General features: G+C 42.1%; 1 protein-coding gene across 1 annotated transcript in view; it reads right to left on the bottom strand.

The window, feature by feature from the left end:
• LOC122810865 (ras and Rab interactor 3-like) overlaps positions 1-22418 on the bottom strand; it is a 1223645-nt gene that overhangs the window by 779805 nt on the left and 421422 nt on the right. Inside the window, exon 3 of the mRNA XM_044082437.1 lies at positions 16117-16303. Coding sequence (XP_043938372.1) covers positions 16117-16303 — 187 coding nt within the window. The remainder of the gene's footprint in view (positions 1-16116; positions 16304-22418) is intronic.

The raw sequence follows: 22418 nt of genomic DNA, 5'->3' as shown, positions 1-22418 counted from the left end.
AATGGACTCTGCTTCACATGGGGGGGAGCCTGTTCCAGAGCATGGCAATCTTCTGAGACATATCTGTCTCACCAACATGTCTTACTTATCACAAGCAAAATTTATGTTTTTGGATCTAGTGGTTCTGATGCTGTTTGTTTGGAGGATGTGCAAAAGCTCCATCAGTGCTGGATCCATGCATGCCTTGTTTGCCTAGCAAAGATCACCTATAAGTAACCTGTAAGAGACAGAATATAGAGATAGAGGTTTAAGTTGATCTGTAAAGGACAGTGTATTTCTATCTTGGATTCTCCTAGTAAGGAACATGTGTGGGCGTTTCAAATGTTGTTTGGCCAGGTGCATGCCAAATGGGGCATTATATTGCATGATGGGTCTAATAAGGGCAGAATAAAGTGGCACTATAACTTCCTTGGATCTAGATGCCATGCCCTTACTTATAAGCTGGGCAACATGGAATTATTTTCTTACTACCTAGACCACATGTTGGTCAAAGGCCAGATTACTGTCTACATATGTTCGCAGATCCCTGACTACTAGGTCAGCTCTTAAGGGCATCTTATTGATTAAGTAAATAACTGGGGTGGCAGTTTTCCCAAAAGGCACTATAATGCATTTCTTGGCATTTAGTTGTAATCCGTGACTTTTGCACTAGTCATTTGTCTGTGTTAGACCCTCTTGTAAGATGTTTGTGTCATGGGGGGAATCAATGATAGCTCTCAATGTTCAGTCAGCTGTGAACTTGGTCAGCCAGAGGTCTTTGATGTTAGCCTTTACCTCTGAGAAGTAGATGCCAAATAGTGGTCCCAGCATGCAGCCCTGAGGTACCCCACTGATGACCAATCCCTTAGTGCTGGTGGTATCACCAGTCCTGAATTCCTGGGTCCTGTCTGTGAGCCAGCTGGTAATCCAGTGAGTCATGTAGGGGTTTATGCCCAGTTCAGTGAGTTTGTCAACTATACCCAAGTGAGGTATTGTATCAAATACCTTAGCCAGGTCCATGTAGGTGGTATGCACAGTTTTCCCCTCAACCATTGCTTTGATGACCTTCTCAAAGAAGTCCACCAGGTTTAGTAGGCATGAACTTCTCTTGACAAAGAAACAAATTGGGTTGTGTTGGTTCCATTGTCGAAGGTTACCTGTCTTTGTTGTTCCATGGCTTTGCATATTAGAGAAGTCAGACTGATACGTCTGTAGTTTCCAGGGATGAGTGATGGTCTACCCTTGTAAAGTGGAATAACCATCGATAACCATTTCAGTCCTCCTTTCTTGTGGTGGAAAGCCTGTTTTGAGGCTATAATTGAAAAGTGGCTCAAGTAGACCTGATAGGTCATGTTTCCAGCTATTTAGGAGGCATTCTGGGATATCATCAGGGCTCACCACAGAGGCTGTGTTTTTGGCATCAGCCAGTGTAACCAGGAACCGCTCCATGTTAGCAGTTGGGGGAAGCTTATGCTATAGTTGGAGGGAGGGGAGGGAGAAGTTGGGGGGGTGAACTTTGAGCTGAATTTGTCAGCCAGCAAATTCACTAAGTTACTCTGCTCAGTGAAGGTGGCGCCATTGACCACCTGTTTGACACACACGTGTGCTGCCTTTTATGTTTCAGACATAGCTGAAGAAGACACTGTTGTTACCTTTAGCCTATGAGGTGATCTTGACTTTGTAATTGGCCTTCTTAGATTTAATTATTTCTTTTGTTTCCTGTTTAGTTTAATAAGAGAGCCCCTATCATAATGGGAGTTGCTCTTCCTGATTTTAGCCATGACTTTTTTGCTTTTGTTTGTTTTGGGCATACTTCTAGTAGGTACAGCATTATCTATACAGCCATTTATATGGTTGTACAAGGTCTCTATGAAAAATTCTGCACAGGATGTTGTGAACTCAGGGTTGGAATGGTCATTGAATTTTGATAAACTATCATTTAATAGGATGCAGTTTGCTTGAGAACAGTTCCTAACTGTTACATGTAATGCTGGGGTTACCAACTTGATTTTTATTTAAAAGGAAACAGATTTGTGGCACAAGCTCACCAGTTAAGACATGGCATTGGTGGGGGAGGGATGCACCTTTCTCCCATGTTGGTGAGTACAAGGTCCAGTATGTTTGAACCTCTGGTGGGTGTGTACATTGTCTGGTCAGGGTACTTGAGTTAGTAAAGTCCAGGAATCATTCTGCCTGGGAATATGAGGTAGTGTATATTTCCCAGTCTATAGACAGGCAGTTAAAGTCTCACATGAATAGGGTATTTGGTTTAATGTTGAGTTTCTCCAGTAGGTCTTGATATAAGCTGTGGGATTCTAGGGACATAGAGGGTGCCCTATAGTTTGCTAGGATATGGTATGGGACTTTGTCTATGGTAAACTGCAGGTGGACAAATTCTGGGGCATTGTCCTCTCTAGCCAATTTAGAGTTATAACGAAAATAAAAACAGTTTATACAGATTAGATTTAGCGCTTTCGTCTGCCGTATGCAGACTTCATCAGAATACTAAATGTCAGGTGCCTGTTGTTTTTATACAGTTTTTTTAAAAAGTTAATTGATGAATGAATAGATTGATTAACCTGGAGATTGAATAACAATTACATATTTAAAACAACTTCAGCTGTGTGTGACTGTTTCACCAATATAATTAAAAACAATTGGTCCATTTTTAAGACCAATAAAGAGATTTACCAGACAGTTGGAAAAAAACCAACATTTATATTCAAGACTGCATTAAACCTCAAAAGACTTTTTGAAATTGGAAACACAAAATTTGACAAAAAGGAAGGCACCACAAAATGTGGTAGGTGTAGACAATGCACATACATTAATCAAGCTGTGGAAACAAAATTGGAAAATGGTTTAGAAAGTAAAATTGCCTTTTGTAAAGGTAATTGTCGAAGTAGGATGTTAGTGTACCTGGCTATTTGTTCCAAATGTCCCTCCTTTTATGTAGGGAAGACTGAGAGGACCCTCAGAGAAAGAATCTATGAGCATACCCATGATATTAAAAAGAGAAAGGAGACGAGTGCATTGTTTAAACATTCCGTTGAATGTGTAGGTTTCGTAGACTTTAAGTTTGGAATCTTGGAACTTATTAAAACAGACCCAAGGGGAGGTGATGTAAAGAACATATTACTTCAGAAGGAAATCAAATGGCAACTGAGGTTAAAATCAAACATCCCCCCCGGGGCTTAACGAGTACACTAACATAAAAGCCATTTTAATAGACAAAGCTTCGAGAGTTTAAATATCTGTCATTCACAGTTAGTCACACACAGCTGGACCAATCCATAATCTTACAAAAAGCATTTTTTCATAAAAAGCATTTCTACATACACCTTTGGAAACATTATATACAGTATGGGTAGAATTAAATTCCTAGGGGCAGATTTATTTTTACTATTATTGAATATTTAATATCAATTTTAAAGAATTTTTATTTGGTTATGTGTTTTAACACAATTGTATATTTAATATTTAAAAGTTTGTTCATTTTTATTTATTATTTTTTAACATATTTATAATCAATAAAAATGTATATTTATTTGTACAAATTAATTCAAACTATTTAACATTAAACAAGTTCATTAATCATATACAACACATACTGAACTTGTATAAAAATATTTGTAAACATGATTAACCAAAAAGTTTTTATACAACATACAAAAAAACTTTTTTACAATATATAAAGTTTTTTTTTTTTTTTCCATCAATCTAGGTATGCATTTTGAACAAGTGTACAGTTCATTTTGTTTTTCAAAAGATTTTATATTTATTCATATGCTTTATTCATAGTCTTCATAGTTTACATTCACCCCAGGTGTTCATACAACTCATATAATAAAAAGCACAGATTAAATATATTTATTTCATTTCATTTTATTAAAACAACATTAAATTTAGAACATTATTAAAAGAATAGGCACACAGCACTTTACAATGTGTATTCTTGGGTCATTTTCTGTTTCATTTTAAACCTAACCACTATACATGGTATAACACTTTTTAATTTTGAGCAATTGCTTTAAAATGCCAACATGAAGTTGTTTTAAATATGTAATTGTTATTCAATTTCCAGGTTAATCAATCTATTCATTCATCAATTAACTTTTTAAAAAAACTGTATAAAAACAACAGGCACCTGACATTTAGTATTCTGATGAAGTCTGCATACGGCAGACGAAAGCGCTAAATCTAATCTGTATAAACTGTTTTTATTTTCGTGATAATAAATATTGTGGTCTGTTCACACGGAATTTTTATTTGATTTCAATTTAGAGTTATACTTCTTGCTAATACAGATTGAGACTCCTCCCCTTTTCTCCCTGTCTGTGCAGCTGAAGGTCTATATGTATGGAAGGCAGTGAAGCCTTGCACTGCCAGAGTGCTTTCTGTGGATTTAAACTGTGTCTTGGGAACAGCATAGATGTTTATGTTCTTCAGAATGAGGAGAGTTTGTAGGGTGTAGAGTTTCTTGTTTAGGCTGCTAGCATTGAACAGTATTTTGTTAGATTTCTTTGGGTTTTATTTGCTATGTTGGTAAGTCTGTCAATTTGGCATTGCCTAGAAAAGGCTCTAAGGAGGTAGATATTCAGAAGCCAAGAGGAGACAAGCACAGACCATCTTTTGCAAAACAACATGATCTGTGTACTATGTCCTCCCATGCCGACAAATACTGAATCCCCCTGGAAAGACACAAGAAACTAGGCCAATTGTTGAAGTCGGTAATCTTTTATTCATACTATGGCATCATCCTTGGTGAAGTTCGAATGCTGCTGAATGCAAAAGACATACCTGCCGGAGACACATATTTGGATCAACAATGTCAGTCTTCATACAGTCCAGGAGAGTACATCTCAGGTTATTAAATTCCACATGGACTGTGACAGAATCATACTGGTAGCTGTGGTGTAATGACTGGAGTGCTGCATAACTTGACAGATCCTGTCTCCAGATAAGCAACTAACTGTTATCTTCTTGGTGTTCAATCTGGTGAGTGGGGCATCTGTATGTCATACAATGGCAACACTCTATGACAAGAGTCCTGGGTAATGTGTTGGTTTGTCTTATGAGCTTTGCTCTTGGGGCTCCACTGGTTGTAGGAGTATGTGTGGTGTTTGGTGTTGCTTTTGGTAAGTGCTTTATAAATTGCTGAGGATAGGCTTTACCGTTTATAGGCTTAGGAGGTTTTGGAAGATTGCTCTTTAGTGCTTCAGCATAGATTGGTCTGTGTGTGGTGGATGTAGTGTGTGTGTGTGTGTGTGTGTGTGTGTGTGTGTGTGTGTGTGTGTGTGTGTGTGTGTGTGTGTGTGTGTGTGTGTGTCCTTGACAACCTCCTTTCTGTATGTGAGATTTTTGCCTTCAATGAAATTATGTTCATGCATCTCTCACATACTGTGTTTGTTTTTTCAGGATTAAATGGTTGTCTGTGAACATGAGATATTTGCTACATTGTCTCAGGATGTCCATATCAACCAAGCTGACTATGGATCCTTTTAGAAATTGTATATCCATGTTGTCCAGAGCTGCATTTGGATGGGTTGCTCTAGGTTGTGGACTGGGTCATACAGAGGTGGTCTTGGGTGGTTTCTGCTGTTTGGCACTATACTAGGTTAGATTGTGCTGTTTAATGTTCAAACTAGCCTCTCAAAACTTGTCTCCAACAATGGCTTTGTTTTAGCCACACTAAGTTATAGGTTTCAGTTCTAACTGAAGTTTTATGAATAAAATTTACTTTCTGGGCATTTGTGCCTTTACAGATGTAATGACACCAAGAAAGGTTGCTTGTGAGTGTAATGGTACAACAAAACTTAAACTACCTTGACAAGGCAATTTCATGTGTTAGGGGCTTTTACAATGATTTAAAGGCAAGATCCATAAATAAAGCAAAAATAAAGCAGTAGCCAGTAACACTCAAACCAGTTAAGTGAAATGCAGAACAATAAAATAAATATTGTATCCACCCAGGATGGGACAACTTTAACTCGGGACCCATTTGGCATGTGGTGAGAGTGCCAAGCAGATGGGAGCTCTGGGAAGATGAGCAGGAGACAAACTGAAGTAATGGAGGTTTACTCAAGTGCAATACTGGTTTACAGGGTCAGCACTTAGTATTATGGATGTATGGAAAAACAAGATTAGAAGTGATGTATAATGCTTGCAGCTGGCAGTGTGTCATTATGGTTTGTGATGTAAAATGCTTGCAACAAGGATTATGCTGGTGTGGTTTGTTTTTATTTATATAAATGTATAATTTCTTTTGTAGTAAGTGATAGTTTATTAAAGATGTTTCTTGTTAAAAAAGGGGGCAAGAATTGAATAATTTATGAAATGTTACTTAGGTTATTTGATATATAGCAATATATGTGAAGTATAATGTTTGTTAATGTAGTTCAATTACTTTTGTATAAATGTAAATTTGCTTATGTTACAAATGATAATTCAATAAAGGTGTTAAAAAAAACATTGGGTGGGAAAGTACTTATTTTACACAACAGACGATAACAATTAAAGAGGGGAGGAGGGACTTTGAAAGTCAGATTACCATAAGGGGTAGAAGTTAGAGATACAACCTTTTAAAACCACATCAAAACCGGAGCTTTAGTCCTAGGGTTAGAATTTCAGAAACGTTTAGCTTAATGTCTCAGTGGAATGGAGCAGACTGAAGGAACAGGGGAGAAACAGTCGAAGGGTAAACAGAAAAGCGCTATAATACAACTTTAATAAGGTATATACAGCTATAAAAAGTACTGAAGCACAAACTCACTATTATAAACCCACCAGAGATTAAGGCACCAGATTACTGGAATGCAACGTTAAGGAGGTATATACAGCTATAAAAAGTAATGATGTGCAAAGCCTTGAGCAGACTACATAATACTGTCAGTACCGCAAAAATACCAAACCATGCAGAAATTTATCGTTAACACTGTAATAAATGACTAAATGAGGCTCAAATCCAGCAGTAGATCACAGTCCTGCCACAGTCGTGAAAGAAGCTACAGGATTGTCCAGACTGGGTTCAAAATAAAAAAAAAAAAGCTACCATTTACATGTAATTCTGGTTATGGAAAGAGAAGTGCAGTATAATGTATAAACAGTGCTAAAATCTTGCAGTAATACATAATCTTCACACATCTACAAATGAAGTTACAAGACTAATGTCACAGGTCAAAGAAAAAAATGCAAACAGATAAATGGACATAAAGCAGAGAAATACAAAAAAGTATCAACGCACAGGTCAAGTGCAATAATTATATCAATATTTAAGCAGAATTTAAACAAAAGCTTCTTTTTTCTTCCATTTTGATGAAAAGCTTGTAGCTCACACCTCTCAGAGTCTTGAACAAAATATTTTGAGAGATGGTAGATGTACTTCTTTTGGTCAGCCCACCTCCATCTTTGTTGGTGAAGGTCATTGCAGAAGGAAGAAGAGGTCTCATTTGGCACATTGAGTGTTCCACTACACAATCCAGTATGGAGGAAAGTACAGTATTTGCTTTGGATACCCATTAGCATGGGGTGCTTGATTTATGGTAGAGGTCACTATTAACATTCACAAACCACTCTTTTCTCTCAGCCTGGTCTGGATAGTGGCTGTGTGATCGTCACAGAAGAAGGCAGTCCCATGAATGGGAACAGGAGTGATCTGCAAATACATTTGCAGTTGGTGCCCTGTACCTATCTGTATGATCTCTGAACAGCACTGCAATATTTGCAGAGGCTTTGTCCCAGTGCATGCTCGCATGCATATACACACCCCCACAAGGCTCAGCTCTACATGTATATACAACAATGGAGACAGTGCACCGTCCCTGCCCAGTGCATCCTAACCACACCACTCATCTACCAACCATCCCAGGTCTGACACCCACAATGCCAAGTTTTGGATGGTGCAGTGGTGCAGTGGTTGGGTTGTCGCCACACAGAAAGAGGTTTTCTGGTTCGATTCTAGACTAGGGTGCCTTCTGTGCAGCGTCTGCATGTCCTCCCTGTGTTCATGTGGGTTTCCTCCCGGTGCTCCAGTTTCCTCTCACATTTCAAAGACATGCATCTAGAGCATTTCTCCCTGGGCTTCCTCTGAAAATTGGCTTTGTTCCAAGTTGGAATTTCCCAGTAAACTTTTAGTTATGTACTTACCATAACTTTGGATGTATGGGATCCATCTCGCCTACATTCATGACAGATGGGTTCGGAGCCGATCCATCGGCTCCGACTCGGCAACTTATATACTAGCACGAAGTCTCTCATTGGCTGGGCTATACCCTATCCCAGGATGCACTACACCTGCTTCCCCAGATCTTGTTTGTTCGCTTTCATACTCCCATGTAAACACAGAGACACTATAAGTCACTATAACCAACTAAAGTTCTTCAAGAAAGAACGCCAAGAAAAAGTGACTACAGCTCCTCTAAATCCAAATGGCAGGGGGAAGGAGGGTGGGTACTTATGAATGTAGGCGAGATGGATCCCATACATCCAAAGTTATGGTAAGTACATAACTAAAAGATGTAATGGGATCCTATCTCGCCTACATTCATGACAGATGGGACAGCGTCCCTAGCACCTACATCCCGGGTGGCTCATTGGAACACACTCCTGAGAACCGTGGAACCAAAGGAAGCTCTGCCTCGAGAAACCACATCCAATTTGTAATGAGAAATAAAAGTGTGCGGAGAAGTCCAGGTTGCCGCAGCACAAATATCATCAATGGATAACTTGGAGTGAAAAGCTACCAAAGTAGCCATTGCCCTGGTAGAATGAGCCTTGACTGGAAAGGGAAGGTCTTTATTGGCCTGTGAATACACAAAAGTGATACAATCTTTAATCCATTTTGATATGGAGGCTTTTGATACTGGTTGACCCAATTTGTTCGCTGCAAAGGAAATGAACAATTGATTTGATTTTCGCGTTTGAGCGGTTCTATTCAAATAAAAACGTAACTGTCTATGTACGTCCAATTGATGCAATGTATATTCTGCGTTACTAGAGAATTCTGGGAAAAACACAGGGAGTTCTATGGTTTGTTGCAAACAGAAAGAAGAGGCCACCTTTGGAATAAATGCAGGGTTCAATTTCAATGAAACTCTATGTTTGTGAAAAATCAAATAGGGAGGATCAGAACAAAGAGCTTGAAGTTCTGAAACTCGCCTAGCAGATGTTATGGCTACTAAAAAGGCCGTTTTCCAAGACAGAAATTTTAAATCAGTAGTAGCCGCTGGTTCAAAAGGATGGGCAGTTAGGGCAGCAAGAACCATATTCAAATCCCAAGGAGGAACAGGATGAGATAAAGGAGGCCTAAGGAGCCAAGCCCCTTTAAGGAACGCCTTACAAAGTTTGTGAGACATCAATGAAGGTTCAAATGAAGCATGAAAATTAGAGATTGCCGCTAGCTGAACCTTAATGGTAGAAACTGAAGAGCCTGACTGAAACAGGAAGGCCAGAAAATTCAGAACCTCCGATACTGGAGCAGTGAGAGGGTCTATACCCCGTTCTTGAGCCCAGAAGGCAAACCTTTTCCATTTACTGGAATAAAGTTTGATGGTGGAAGGTTTATGAGAAGAAGACAGAATGTGGACCACATCCGGCGAGAGAGCATTGTCTCGGACTAAGGATGGAAGTGGAGTAACCATGCTGCCAACTTCAGGGACCTGAGAGACGGATGAAGCCGTCCTGACTGATGAGTCAACAGGTCTGGCAACGGCTCCAGAAACCATGGACCTTCTATCGCATGCCTCTGTAGGAAAGGGAACCAAATTTGACGAGGCCAGTGCGGGGCAATCAGAATCATCTCGCTCTCCATGTAAATGGCCTTCTGTATCACCCTCGGTAGGAGGGGGAACGGAGGGAAGGCGTAGAGAAGACCGGGGGGCCAAGCGTAAGTCAGAGCGTCCCTGGGAATCTGTCCCTTGGATGGGAACAGTGTGAAGAACTCTCTGCATTTCGCATTGTGGGGGCTGGCAAACAGGTCACAGCAAGGAAGACCCCATCTGTCGAAGATTTTCGCAGCTATACTCTGATTGAGGGACCACTCGTGGGGCAAGAGAATGGTCCTGCTTAATCTGTCCGCAATCACATTGGACTTCCCCGGTATGTGCGTTGCCATTAGAAAGCGGTTGGTAGCTACCGCCCAGTGCCAAAGTCTCATGGCTTCTCTGCATAGTGGGTAAGACCTGGTACCCCCTTGCTTGTTTATGTACCATACTACCGACATGTTGTCGGATAGGATCGCAATTGGGCCCTGCGGAGAGCGTGATGGAGAGCTTGGAGTACCAATAGTACCGCTCTCATCTCCAGGACATTGATATGCAAATGTGTTTCCTGGATCTGCCATGTGCCTTGGACCGACCTGTCCAGGTAATGACCCCCCCACCCTACCTGGGAGGCGTCCGTGGTCACAGTGGCAAGGGGACGTTGAGGAACAAAGGATCGCCCTTGGTCGAGATTCGACTGTAGGAGCCACCAACGCAGATCTCGACGGCAACTTTCCGTAATTATAATTAAGTGGTTCAAGGGCAGTTCCTGATAAGACCATTGAACCGACAGTAGCCATTGTAGAATTCGCATGTGAAGTCTGGCCAAGGGAACTAGGAGTATAGTCGACGCCATCGAGCCCAACAGTTGTAGGATCCGATGGGCCGGGGCTCTTTGTAAATGAAGGCAGGATTTGACTTGATCTTGTAAGATCTGAATTCTTGCTGCCGGTAAAAAGGCGCGCATTCTTTCTGTGTCTAAGTCTGCGCCTATGAAAGTAATACGCTGAGAAGGCTGTAGTACAGATTTTTGCAAATTGAATGTGATCCCCAAGAAATGGCCCAAGGTGAACGTGGCACTGAGCGCTTGGAGAAGTAGATGCTCGGAGGCGGCTGTAAGGAGCCAGTCGTCTAGATAAGGAAACACCTGGAATCCCTGACTTCTCAGGTGAGCAGTTACCACTGCCAGACACTTGGTGAACACCCTGGGGGCTGTGGTGAGACCAAAGGGCAGTGCTCGGAATTGGAAATGACTGGCCCCGAGGCGGAAGCGTAAATGTCTCCTGGACTCTTGAGCTATGGGAATATGATAGTAAGCGTCCTGGAGATCTACTGAGCACATCCATGCATCTTTTTCCAGCAAAGGAAGAATAGATTGAAGAGTGACCATTCGGAATTTGGACTTCTTGACGAAAAGATTCAATGCACTGAGGTCCAAAATGGGCCTGAAGTCCCCTGTCTTTTTTGGCACCAAAAATAATTTTGAGTAAGTTCCTGATCCGATCTGGTCGGTGGGGACAGGCTGGATGGCTCTTTTTTCTAGCAGCTTTGAAATTTCTAATGCTGCCTGATCCCGCTGACTGGGTGGCACGTCCGGGATTTCCCTTAAAGAAAGGCGGGGTTTGCTGAAAGGGATGACATATCCTCCGGTAATAATGCGAAGCACCCACTGATCGCTTGTAATGGATTCCCAAGCTTGTGGATGCGCCGCAAAGCGACCCCCGACTGGCTCCGGAGTTGCACAGTTGGGCAACCACTCAGGAACACTGGTTGTATGAAGAACCACGAAAGGAATCGCTGTCTCCAGAGTTACGGGGGCCTATGCCACCTCTGGGGTGGCGTCTTCCAAAATCCCCCCCCCCCCTGCCTCTGGAGGGGGAATCACTGGGTGGAGTAGAGAAAGACTTTTGGGATTTTTTAAACCACATTTTCCCTCCTCTCCCAGCCTTGGGATAAGGCCTGGAAGGAGCGGAATAACGGGCCCCAACGGCAGTCAAAGTCTTGCCCTCCTGCTCGCACCGAGTTAGCGTGTCCTTCACCTTGGGTCCAAACAAAGATGACCCATCAAAGGGGCGTGAAGGAAGACTTGAAGGCCTCCGTAAACGAACACAAGCGTAACCAGGCTTGTCTCCTAAGGGCAACGCCTGTTCCCGCTGCTCTACTCGCCCCTTCGGCCGCATACGAGATGAGCCTCATGGACGAGTTAACAATAGAACAAAGAGTAGTCATCTGTGCGCCAACAGTCGAGGCCAGCGCTTCAGGTAGATTACCAACAAGGGAGTCATTTAGCTCTTTGAGAAGATCCCTTTGGAGCCTTGTAAAATGACATAAATAATTCAACGACCGTAAGGAAAAGGCCGCTGAGGACAGGGTACGCTTCCCGTACCTATCCATACTCCTAGAATCCTTATTAGGAGGATGAATAGACGTCGAAGCCTCTGCCACGTCCTGCTGTGTGGCAGAAGCCACCACCAAAGCATCTACCGGTACACCCTTTGTGAGAAATTCTTTCTGTGGGGGAGCTGACAAGAATTTATTGGGCCTCGCAGGCACCGGTTCCACAGAATCAGGGTGTTCCCACACCCTTCGAGAAATCAAATCAAGGAGTTCATCGAAGGGCAGAGACACCCAGGAGGCGGAGGGCTGAGCCCCAAAGGCCTTGAGGAAGACTGACTCCTCAGTTGAAGGGGTTTTGGCTTGCCAGTCACCTCTCTGTCTCAGAATCTCCAAGATATCTGAGAAGGAGATATCATCCGAAGATGATTTGGGGGACCCTTCAGCATCATCGAGGTCAGTATCCGATGTAATAGACTCATCTTGGTAGTCTAAGTGTTTCCTCTTACACAATTTCTTCCATGGGGGTTCGTCCGAAGCAGTTTTGGACGGACCACCCGGAAGAAGGGAACCCCCGATTGGGGTATCCTCAGGCCCTGGGGCCCCGCTGCCGGGGGGCTGCAACGCAACAGAGGCACCAGTCTCCAAATCTAGGGACGGTGAGGTAGAGTCTAGTTGAACCGGCAAGGGCATGGCCAGCGCGCTCCTCATGGCCTCAAAGGCCGGACCTCCAGAATCCAAGGAAGTCACTGGTCTAGAGGCCACGATGGCACTGGGAATTCCAGCAGCCGATGCTCCGAGAGGAAGACTAGGCACCGAAGCACCTAGTCCCAAAGTATTCCCTTCAGGCCCGGCTGTAGAGGTCGCAGTACCAAACCCTGAACCGGAGGACAGGGTAGGAAGCATGGTCGGAGCCGAAAGGCCTGATAGGGGTCTCTGCTCCGACCGTATGGCTCCACCTTGCTCCACCACCACCGGCTCCAACAACTCAGAGGAGGTTGGAGGAGGAATCAAAAGTGTCGGGGGGGGGGGATCGGCTCCGAAGCAAACTGTGCTGGAGCCGAGACCATTTTAGCAAATACTGGAGACTGGAAGAGCCTCTGTAAAACCCTATCCAGGTCCAAATCTGATAGTCTCGAGGATTTAGAGGAGGTAGACACTCGAGAAGACTTTCCTCTCGGCTCCGAGGGCGAAGGGGACCGGCTCCGGTACGGCTCCAGTACTGTCGGCGCCGACTTCACCAACTCGTGGACCACCATCGGCGCCGAAGAAGCCTTCTTCGGAGCCGAGGGGGAAGAGTCTGAGCTGCACACTTCCACCGGCTCCGAAGCCATTGGAGCCGGTAGAGGTGATTCACCTCTCGATACTCCCACTTGCGGCTCCGAAGACAATGGAGCCGAAGTAGGAGGTATCGAGGCAGACTCTTCAACACTCGGCCCCGAAGTCAGTGGAGCCGAGGAAGAAGAGGACAACTTTTTCTTTTTAGAAGTCGGCTCCGACGGACTTGTCGGAGCCGACGATCTTTTCTTTTTGGAAGCAACAGGAGGATTCAAAGCTTCCTCAAAAGAGGGTTTAATAAGCCCTTTCAAAATAAGCTTGTTCTTACGTTCTTGAAGAACTCTAGCAGAAAAGGCATGACATACGCTGCAAGTCTCTTGTAAATGTTTCGGCCCCAAACAATAAACACAAATTGAATGGCTGTCTGTTATGGACATTTTATAACTGCACCGAGTGCATTTTTTAAACCCTGACTTCTGTTCTTTAGACATAGTACAGGTACTAAGAAATAGAATTCACCACAAAAATTAAGCACTATAAAGACAAATAGCGCCAACTGAAAAGCGCGAGGCTCACTGGCGCAAGCACTTAGAAATTTACCTCACAAACAACTGACAAAAATACCAAGGCCAAAGCCCTCTAATTTAAACGGGCTTGGCCCGAAAGCACAAAGAACCACTAGGGAATTAAATTAAAAGAAAAATAAAGCCTTTTAACTAAAAATACACAGGGATAGGGCAAGGGCCCTCTAACTAAAACGGGCCTTGCCCGACAAAAAAAAGAACAAGTACTAGACGACACTCAGCACTCAAACTCTCACAAATAGAATAAAGAAGCTGTTAAAACAGCTGTTTGGTTAATATCTGACACAAAAACCCCAAGGTCAAAGACCAATAAAGGTAAAGATAAACACTTAGCTCCAGCCAAGTCGAGACCACGTCCAGCTTGTAAAGCGGCAAACGAGATCAGGGGAAGCAGGTGTAGTGCATCCTGGGATAGGGTATAGCCCAGCCAATGAGAGACTTCGTGCTAGTATATAAGTTGCCGAGTCAGAGCCGATGGATCGGCTCCGAACCCATCTGTCATGAATGTAGGCGAGATAGGATCCCATTACATCAAATGTTAAATAAAATAAAAATATTCACAGGTACTAACACATACACACACATTTTCTGCTGATAACTCTTGATACTTTGGCTTTTCCCACCTGTGCCTCTGATGATAACTGTACCCTGCACTCTGTACTATGTTACTTGAGTAGCCCATGTGTGATGTACAGTGTGGGCAGTCTTTGCAGCTAACAACACAGCCAGGTAGAAGGTTTGCATGCATCACTTTTTCTTTGCTGTATAATGATTTATTCTGGCCCATAGTTATGAGCTATCCACAGCTTTATTAGCCACTGCCACTACATACCACACATCCACGTTCACCCGGCATAGTCCATAACTACAGCTGGCTTCTCCACAGGCTCCTAATGCACTGCAGGTTGCAGGACTTCTTCCTTATGACTGTGTCCACCTTGCTGCAACTGCTTCCATGCAGTGATATAGTGTAATATAATGCAGACTGAGAAAATCTTACTACATGAAGCAGTATCATACCACAGGGCAACCTCATATACATCCGGACAGTGGAAGATGGCCTTCAGCATGGAAACACACTTCGACAGTGACCTGGGTTTGTGACAGGAAGTAGTTGTAGACAATCTCTGCCATAGTCTGGAGATTTCTCATAGCTGCTATTAACCATGGCCCCAAGGCATAACTTGTAACACCAATTAGCATGCATGGGTAAAATCACCCTGCAGAACCATTGATTTAAGTCACAAATCTGCCTTGTAGGAGTCTTGAGTACTACCTAGATGGTTGCAGGCACATCATATATTATGCCCTGTGCATTACAGACCACCTGACAGTTTATAGAATGGAACTCTTTATGGTTGGTTTACCACCTTCTGTTTCCCAGGTAGGGCCCTTGTTACCATTTCACTGCTGTTCACTGAACAGTCCCTGTAGACAGCATTCATAAAGCCATGTATCCTATAGGCCTGCCTCTGAGTCAACACATCTTGACCAGCTCCTGCACTATGGCAGTCAACAATTTCAGTACAGTGGCTGACATAAAATGCAGATGGATAACACAGTACTACCAAAGGTAACCTCATGCAACACTGTGACTTACGACAGAGTACAGCCTGTTGCATATACAGGTTTACTAGTGATGAGGCTACCTCATGAATACTTTTGATATTTGACTCCTTAACTCCAGCATTTTACTGTGGTCATTAACTCTGGAGCTAGCACCTCTAGGCATGGCATCAGTGCATATCAGAATCACTTCACCATATTGTTTACCCTTAACTGTATATATGGAAGCCTTCATTTAAATATTGCTCATTGCCATCTCAGTGTACCACCATTCATGCTATGCATGCTGCAGCATTTCTCTGGCTTCCCTGTTCTCACTCAATATGTCTTTGAATCACCCTCATCCTTTGTGCTTCCACCAGGACATGGAAAATATTTCTGAATTCCAGGGAAAGTGTCTGACTATGGCATTTGGTCACTATGCGTACAATATGGGTGACTAATATCTCAAATGAATATTAAAATATTGATATCACAGTGGCCTCCCTGTAAAACAGATAGTGTGCAATGACATGATTTTGTGTTCATTTTTATCAAGCAGTAGTAGTGTTATATTCTTCTGTCATGAGCAATGACAACTGTTGAACAGGGCTGAAAAAAATAAAGGGTTTACTTACACCCATCAATTCTTCTTCAAGGATCTCTTTAGCCTTTTCAAAGGGGAGACCCAGCTGCAGCCAGATGTTTTGAGTTACTGAGAGCCTGTCAAGGAGAGTTATGGGATCTGAAGATGACGTATCCTTAACAGACTGAAGTCCTCCATCATTGTATTTATAGCTGCCGTTCAGTAATAGCGTGGATGAGCTGTAAAAACATAAGAATCCAGTTAATTGTATGTCATACTAATGCTCCTTGTGTTTCTAAGTCAACAATGGCTAACAGTTGTTCAACTACAGAACTCTACATTTTCCATACCAACTGTATCATTAATGAGTATTCCTAGAAGAAAACATAGGATGTTCAAATGTTATGGTAATTTTCTGCTTTGATTATCGGTCCTCCCCAGTTGCTGACTTACATTCCTCTTCCCTATTAGTTATTTGGCTATAGTGTATTTAAAGCCCAGCAGCTGAAATACCGTTGTCCTCATTGGTAAAAGTTTTTGCCCTGTCTCCCCTCTGTTTGTGGTTGGGTAGCACACAAAAAGCCATAGTATGTGTCCACTCACCCAGTCCAGCTACAGCAGTACACAGGTCATGGTATGACCAGCATGCTGTCCTGATGGAAAACTGCTGCCACTGAGTCTGCACATCACCCAACATGTGGAACTCAGCAGCAGTACCAGTATCTCATTGCATCCCCCGCAACAAAACACACACACACACACACACACACCACAGTGGGCAAGCCAACCTTGGCCACTAATGCTCATGTCTTTTAGATAGCTCCCCGATCACCAGCACCTGCTGCTCAAACCCAAGTCACCTGGGCAGCCGACATGGCATTATCTATCTTTGTTGCAGTGGGTCTATATTACATCGTGGACCACTTAGGTTGTCGAATGCCTAAACTTCGACAACTTAAAATCACAAATGGCAGTTTCCACACAGGGAAACAATGCCATTGGCCAAAGTAAAAAAAAAAAAAAAATGTAAACAGAAATCAAGTGGGGGGCTTTGCCCCCCACACCCCCCAAACTAAATATACCAACTCCAAGATCGCTCTACATTGTAAACAGGGCAAAATCCCCATAACGGCCAAACGACTTGTTTCCCTGTGTGGAAACTGCCATTCACAATTTTAAGTTGTCAATGTTTAGGCTTTCGACAACCTAAGCGGGCGACGATATAATTTAGACCTGTTGCAGTTTGACTGCATCCATTCAGTCTTGTTCCCAAGAAATCTTCCGTCTCTGTTATCTATATCACTCCCAGAGCCTCTGCCTTTCTGCACTATCAATCAATGGAGACTAGTTTACAGTACCAATCCTTCTATTGTATTTCTGCGGTAGAAGAGTCTGTAGTGAGTATGCAACAAATGTTGCAAACCAGACAACTAAAGACTACGTCATTCATTTAAGCTAACTGTATTCCTCAGTTTTCTTCTGTAAACAAAAGGCAAACATTTCTGCAAAATACCTAGTGAGTTTGTACAAAATGTAGTTATCCCAGTTGCTTTCCTTCAGCCACCCCTGCTTTGCTCAGGATTTTTCCCCCATGTCTTTCCTTGATCTATACCTGCATTGATTAGATTTCTTCTTGCAAAAGCAGTGGCAGTAGAATTAATCAGAGCATCATCAACACAGGTACCTGACCATCTTCCTTCCATCCCTTAGGAGAGCTGGACAAGCTTTTCCATCCCCTCCCTGTTACCCTGCAGTGATGATTATAGCAAATTACACAACTAGGCACACAGGAGAAGCTTTGTTCCTCTGGATCCATAGCTCAGATATTCTGATTTGCACTAAACTTTGCCATACAGGTACCATGTTGAACATCAGTTATCAATTTCAATAAGAAAGCTGAAACTATGATTAACAGGAGGCTGGTGATATTTCTAGAAAGGTAGCTATATACTTTCTTCAGCTATAATGATTTGCTCTTGATTTCTGTTGCAGAATCATGTAAAACTGGAATATAGTCTCTTATAAAGAAACAAAATAGAGTTTTGTGAAAATTGTCATTACTGACAAACCAATTGTTTTCTTCCACATTCTTTCTTGCATGGTTTTAATGGAATGTGACACAAGCATAAACTTCATTGATTCTCACTGTATGTGGTAGCTTTATCAAACAAATATACCAACATGATCATCATCACCCTCCTTTTTCCCATTTTCTACATGATGTCAGGTTCTTGTGTCACTTGTTGCCATCTCTCCCTGTTCCATGCTACTCTCCTACCTTCTTTGACACTCGTGTCTAACTCTCTCAGGTTTCCTCTCACAATCCATCCACCTGTTTGCTGGATGCTCTCATTTCCTCTTTCCTTCTTCCTGCCTGTCTCAAATCTTCTTCATCAGATTGTCTTCTGCTTTCCTGCAGATCTGCCCAAACCATTATAATCTATTGTCTTTGACTTTTTCCGCAATTATATCCTCATTTCTTTCTCTGTCCACTTTGCACATCCTACCACTCATCTCAGGCACTTCATGTCCATCACCTCTGTCTTCCCAAGCTTCTCTGCCTTTACTGCCCATGTTTCTGTACCATACAGTAGTATTGGTCACACCATTGTTTTGTACACTTTACTTTTTTAGCTTCTTCAGCATTCTTCTGTCATACAGTACCCTTGACACTCTTTGCCAGTTGGCTGCACCCCCTCTGATTCTACTTTTTATCTCCTCATTCAGATTTCCCTTCTCCTCAGTCACTCCTCCCAGATACTTCAACCTGTTACTCTGTTTCACTATTTCCCTTTTATCTCAATTTTCAGCTTCTTCCCATTCGCTGCCATTACAATTGTCTTATCTATACTCAGGTTTATCCCATGTGCCTTTAGTTTTGAATTCCATTCCCCTACCTTTGCTGATGTTCTTGCTCAGCATCTGCCTGTAAAGCCACAATGTCTGCATACACCAAATTTGTTGATCTGTCCTCTCCGACCTGTTTGCTAATGAAGTCCATCACCAGTATGAACAGCAGTGGGCTCAGGGATGAGACCTGATGCACACCCACTCCCACTGGGAACCCCCTCTGTAAGACCAAATACTGTCTGTATTGAGTCATTGGGTCCAATATTTCTGGGACTTTGAACCACCACAGGACTGCTCAAATCAGCTTTCTTGGGACCTTATCATATGCTTTCTCCATGACTAGGAATGTCCAGTTAGACTGTTTCCTCATTTCAAACTTTTTCTCCAGTATTTTTCTCACTGAAAACATTGGGGCAGTTTCTCTGCATCCTGATCTGAATCCAAACTGCTCATCTTCCATCTTACTTTCTACTACTCTGCATATTCATGTATCAATCACCCTCTCCAAAACTTTCATGCAGTGTGGCAGGAGTGTGATAGTTCTATACTGCCCACAGTTGTGAATGTCCCGTTTGCTCTTGAACACTGGCACTAGTATGCTTATTCTCCAGTCTTCTCGCATACATCTTTCTCTCCACACTGCTATAAGTACCATCAGGAGCCTTTTCTCCCCTATCTCACCCAACATCTTGATCATCTCTACTGTGACCTTTTCTGAGCCTGCTGCTTTCCCTGACTTCATTCTCCTTCTCTTTCCTCACCGTAGGCTTTGTCTGGGGCAGCATAGCTTCTGTGTGCTTTTCTTCATCAGAAGCTGCTGGAAGCAGTGTTTCCATCAGCTTTTGATGTCCTTTAGCCTGTTCAGGAGGTTGTTGCTGGCATCCCTTGTGAAGGGGGTCTGAATATCTGCTTTTTCTTTCATGTCTTCTGTCTGATAGAGTTTCTTTGTGCCATTCACTAAGTCACTTTCCAGAAGTTAGTAGAGTGCCTCTAATGCCTTGTTCTTTGCTATTGCAACTCCTTTCTTAGCCTGTTTGATAGCCAACCAGTATTTCTTACTAGCCTGGTCTGTCTTTTCTATATCCCACTTTTTCCTGCATTCCTTCTTTCTTTTGATGACTTCCTGGACTTCTGCTTTCCACTACCAGCTTTTCTTATGTACCTTAATTCCATATCTGGCTCGACTGCATATCTTTTCTGTGGCCCTTACACAAGCTGTTTTGAGGCACTGACATTCTTCTTCAACTCGACCTATTTCCACTTCTTCTTGAGGTGCTAGAATCCTGAGTAATTCTTTGAACCGTTGTGCTTTCTTTCTAGTTGACTTCCAGATCTTCAGCTTGGTCTCTCTTGACCTTGGACCCTTCTCTGTCCACTGCTTGCAGCTGATTGTGACAACCAGTGGTTAATGCTGTGGGCTGACACTTTTACTGGGGAGGCCTTTGCAATTACTGATTTTGCCACAATGCCCTTCCTTACTAGGAGGAAATCTTCTGCAGCCAGACAATATGCGTAGTCACCTTGTACAGATGGCTGCTTTCTGTGTTCATGTTTATGTACTCCCATATTATGCATATTATCTGCATACATGTACTCACAGGTATGCTGACAATATATGTAGCTACTTTGTACAAATGGCTGCTTTCTATATTTGTTTTAGATTTATGTACTCACATGTATGCGGACAATATGCGTAGCCACCTTATACAAATGGCTGTATTTATAAACTTGATTCTCAACTCTTCCAAGACCTCATTATGGCTAAGACTTTATTATATTGCTTCTCTAAGCAGTGTCAGGTAGAAAGACTACTGCTTTCATATCGTTTACCTGTAGTTGGAAAGCTTTCAGTATTACTAGATTGTGGCATATATGCTACCTTTGGGATCATTGTTAGTAGTAGGTCATCTACATATGCTAACATCTTTACTAGAACATCTACTCTTCTTAATGATGAGTGGATTCATACTGAGGCTGAACAGAAACAGGGACGTGCAGCATCCCTGACTAATACCACACTGTAAGCACAGGTTGAGAAAGAGCAGCCATTAGCAGGACTACGGTGTAGGGCGAACAGCACAACATGAGGATCAGATGATAAAATTATCTAGGACTCCTCCTCTGGTATTTAAGCTCTATAAAGCAGTGTAGTCACTAAATGACATGAGAACTATATGTTCACAGCCAGATAGACTGATTCCTGGGCCAGACAGCAGATACTTCATAAAGAGTAATGTAGTGATGATACTTCTTTCATAGAAATAAATGGAATCACTCAAAGTGGTTTAAACAAAGCATGGAAAATGAAAAGTAAGTCATTGAAATAAGTGCTATGATGACTTCATCACCTTCACTATGTAGTTGTGCCTTATTGAAATGTGTTAGTTTGTTCTTTAGTGGAATTTTCTAATGATTTGAGCAAAAATATTTATTTTGATAGTCTCATTTTTATTGTTGCAAGTAGGCAAAGGGAATTCATTTGAGAATAAAACTATGCTCTTTTAAATATGCCTATTTTCCAGTCATAAATATCTAAAATACCCAGTTTTTACTTTTAAAGTAGAACCCCCCGCCCCCATGCAAACTTATTATTGTGATGAGTTAAGCTTGTATGGTTTTTAAATACCCAGCCTAAAATAGTGAACTTCAATTATTTATTACCCTTAAAGATCCCCTGAGAAGTTTGTCAAGGAAACTAGGAAGGCAGCTAACAATTTTACTTACTACAAATGCAATTTGACTTAATGAAATTAACATGTTTAATAATCTTGAATTTTTTTCTGCAAATTAAAAATAAGACATGAGCCTCAAGCAAGACAATTAAAGTAACCATTTGTTGCTATTAAAGAAGAAAATCTAACATGGCTACAAGAACATTCACTAGTCAAGACAATACAAAGCAGACTGAGTAAAAACAAAGAAAACAGTAAGTAATAAAATGAAATGGTCGATAGTGCAAGTCTGCTCATATTTGTCACAGGTAGTGATGCACAGAGTATTAGACCACAGTGGAACAGATGACGGGACAGGTTAAATAATGACGCATATGCATAGAACATAACAGATGACTGAATATATTACTAATACACGAGCCAAAAGAAAACAACATATGAGACTATGGAAGGACAGGAAGACGAGTCCAAAGAAATTAATGATAAATGAAATAGCCACATTTATAGTTAAAAATGCTGTACAAGAAACTAATGAGTTCACATATATGTACTACACTATTCAAAAAATTCTAGTCCGAAATTTTGAGTTGTCATGTATCAAAAAAGAAAATAAGTTGCAAATAATACAGAAATTCTAATCAGGGAGCATTAGTAGAAAGGAACTGCTGGAGCCATGCAAGGTTGTGGAAAATGTGCTAGAATTTGCAGGTCTTTAGAAGTGTCAAAAATTCAGACCAATAACATTGAGAGATGCAAAACCAGAAACTGATAACAGAGCAGATAGTGTGGAGAAGTATGTGGTGAACAAAAGCATAAATAAATTGGTGACTCA

The sequence above is a fragment of the Protopterus annectens genome, chromosome 1.part0, assembly GCF_019279795.1.
Source record: "Protopterus annectens isolate FY-2018-M chromosome 1.part0, PAN1.0, whole genome shotgun sequence".
NCBI lineage: Eukaryota > Metazoa > Chordata > Ceratodontiformes > Protopteridae > Protopterus > Protopterus annectens.
The sequence above is the reverse complement of the archived record's forward strand: the minus strand, read 5'-3'. Positions and strand labels throughout refer to the sequence as shown.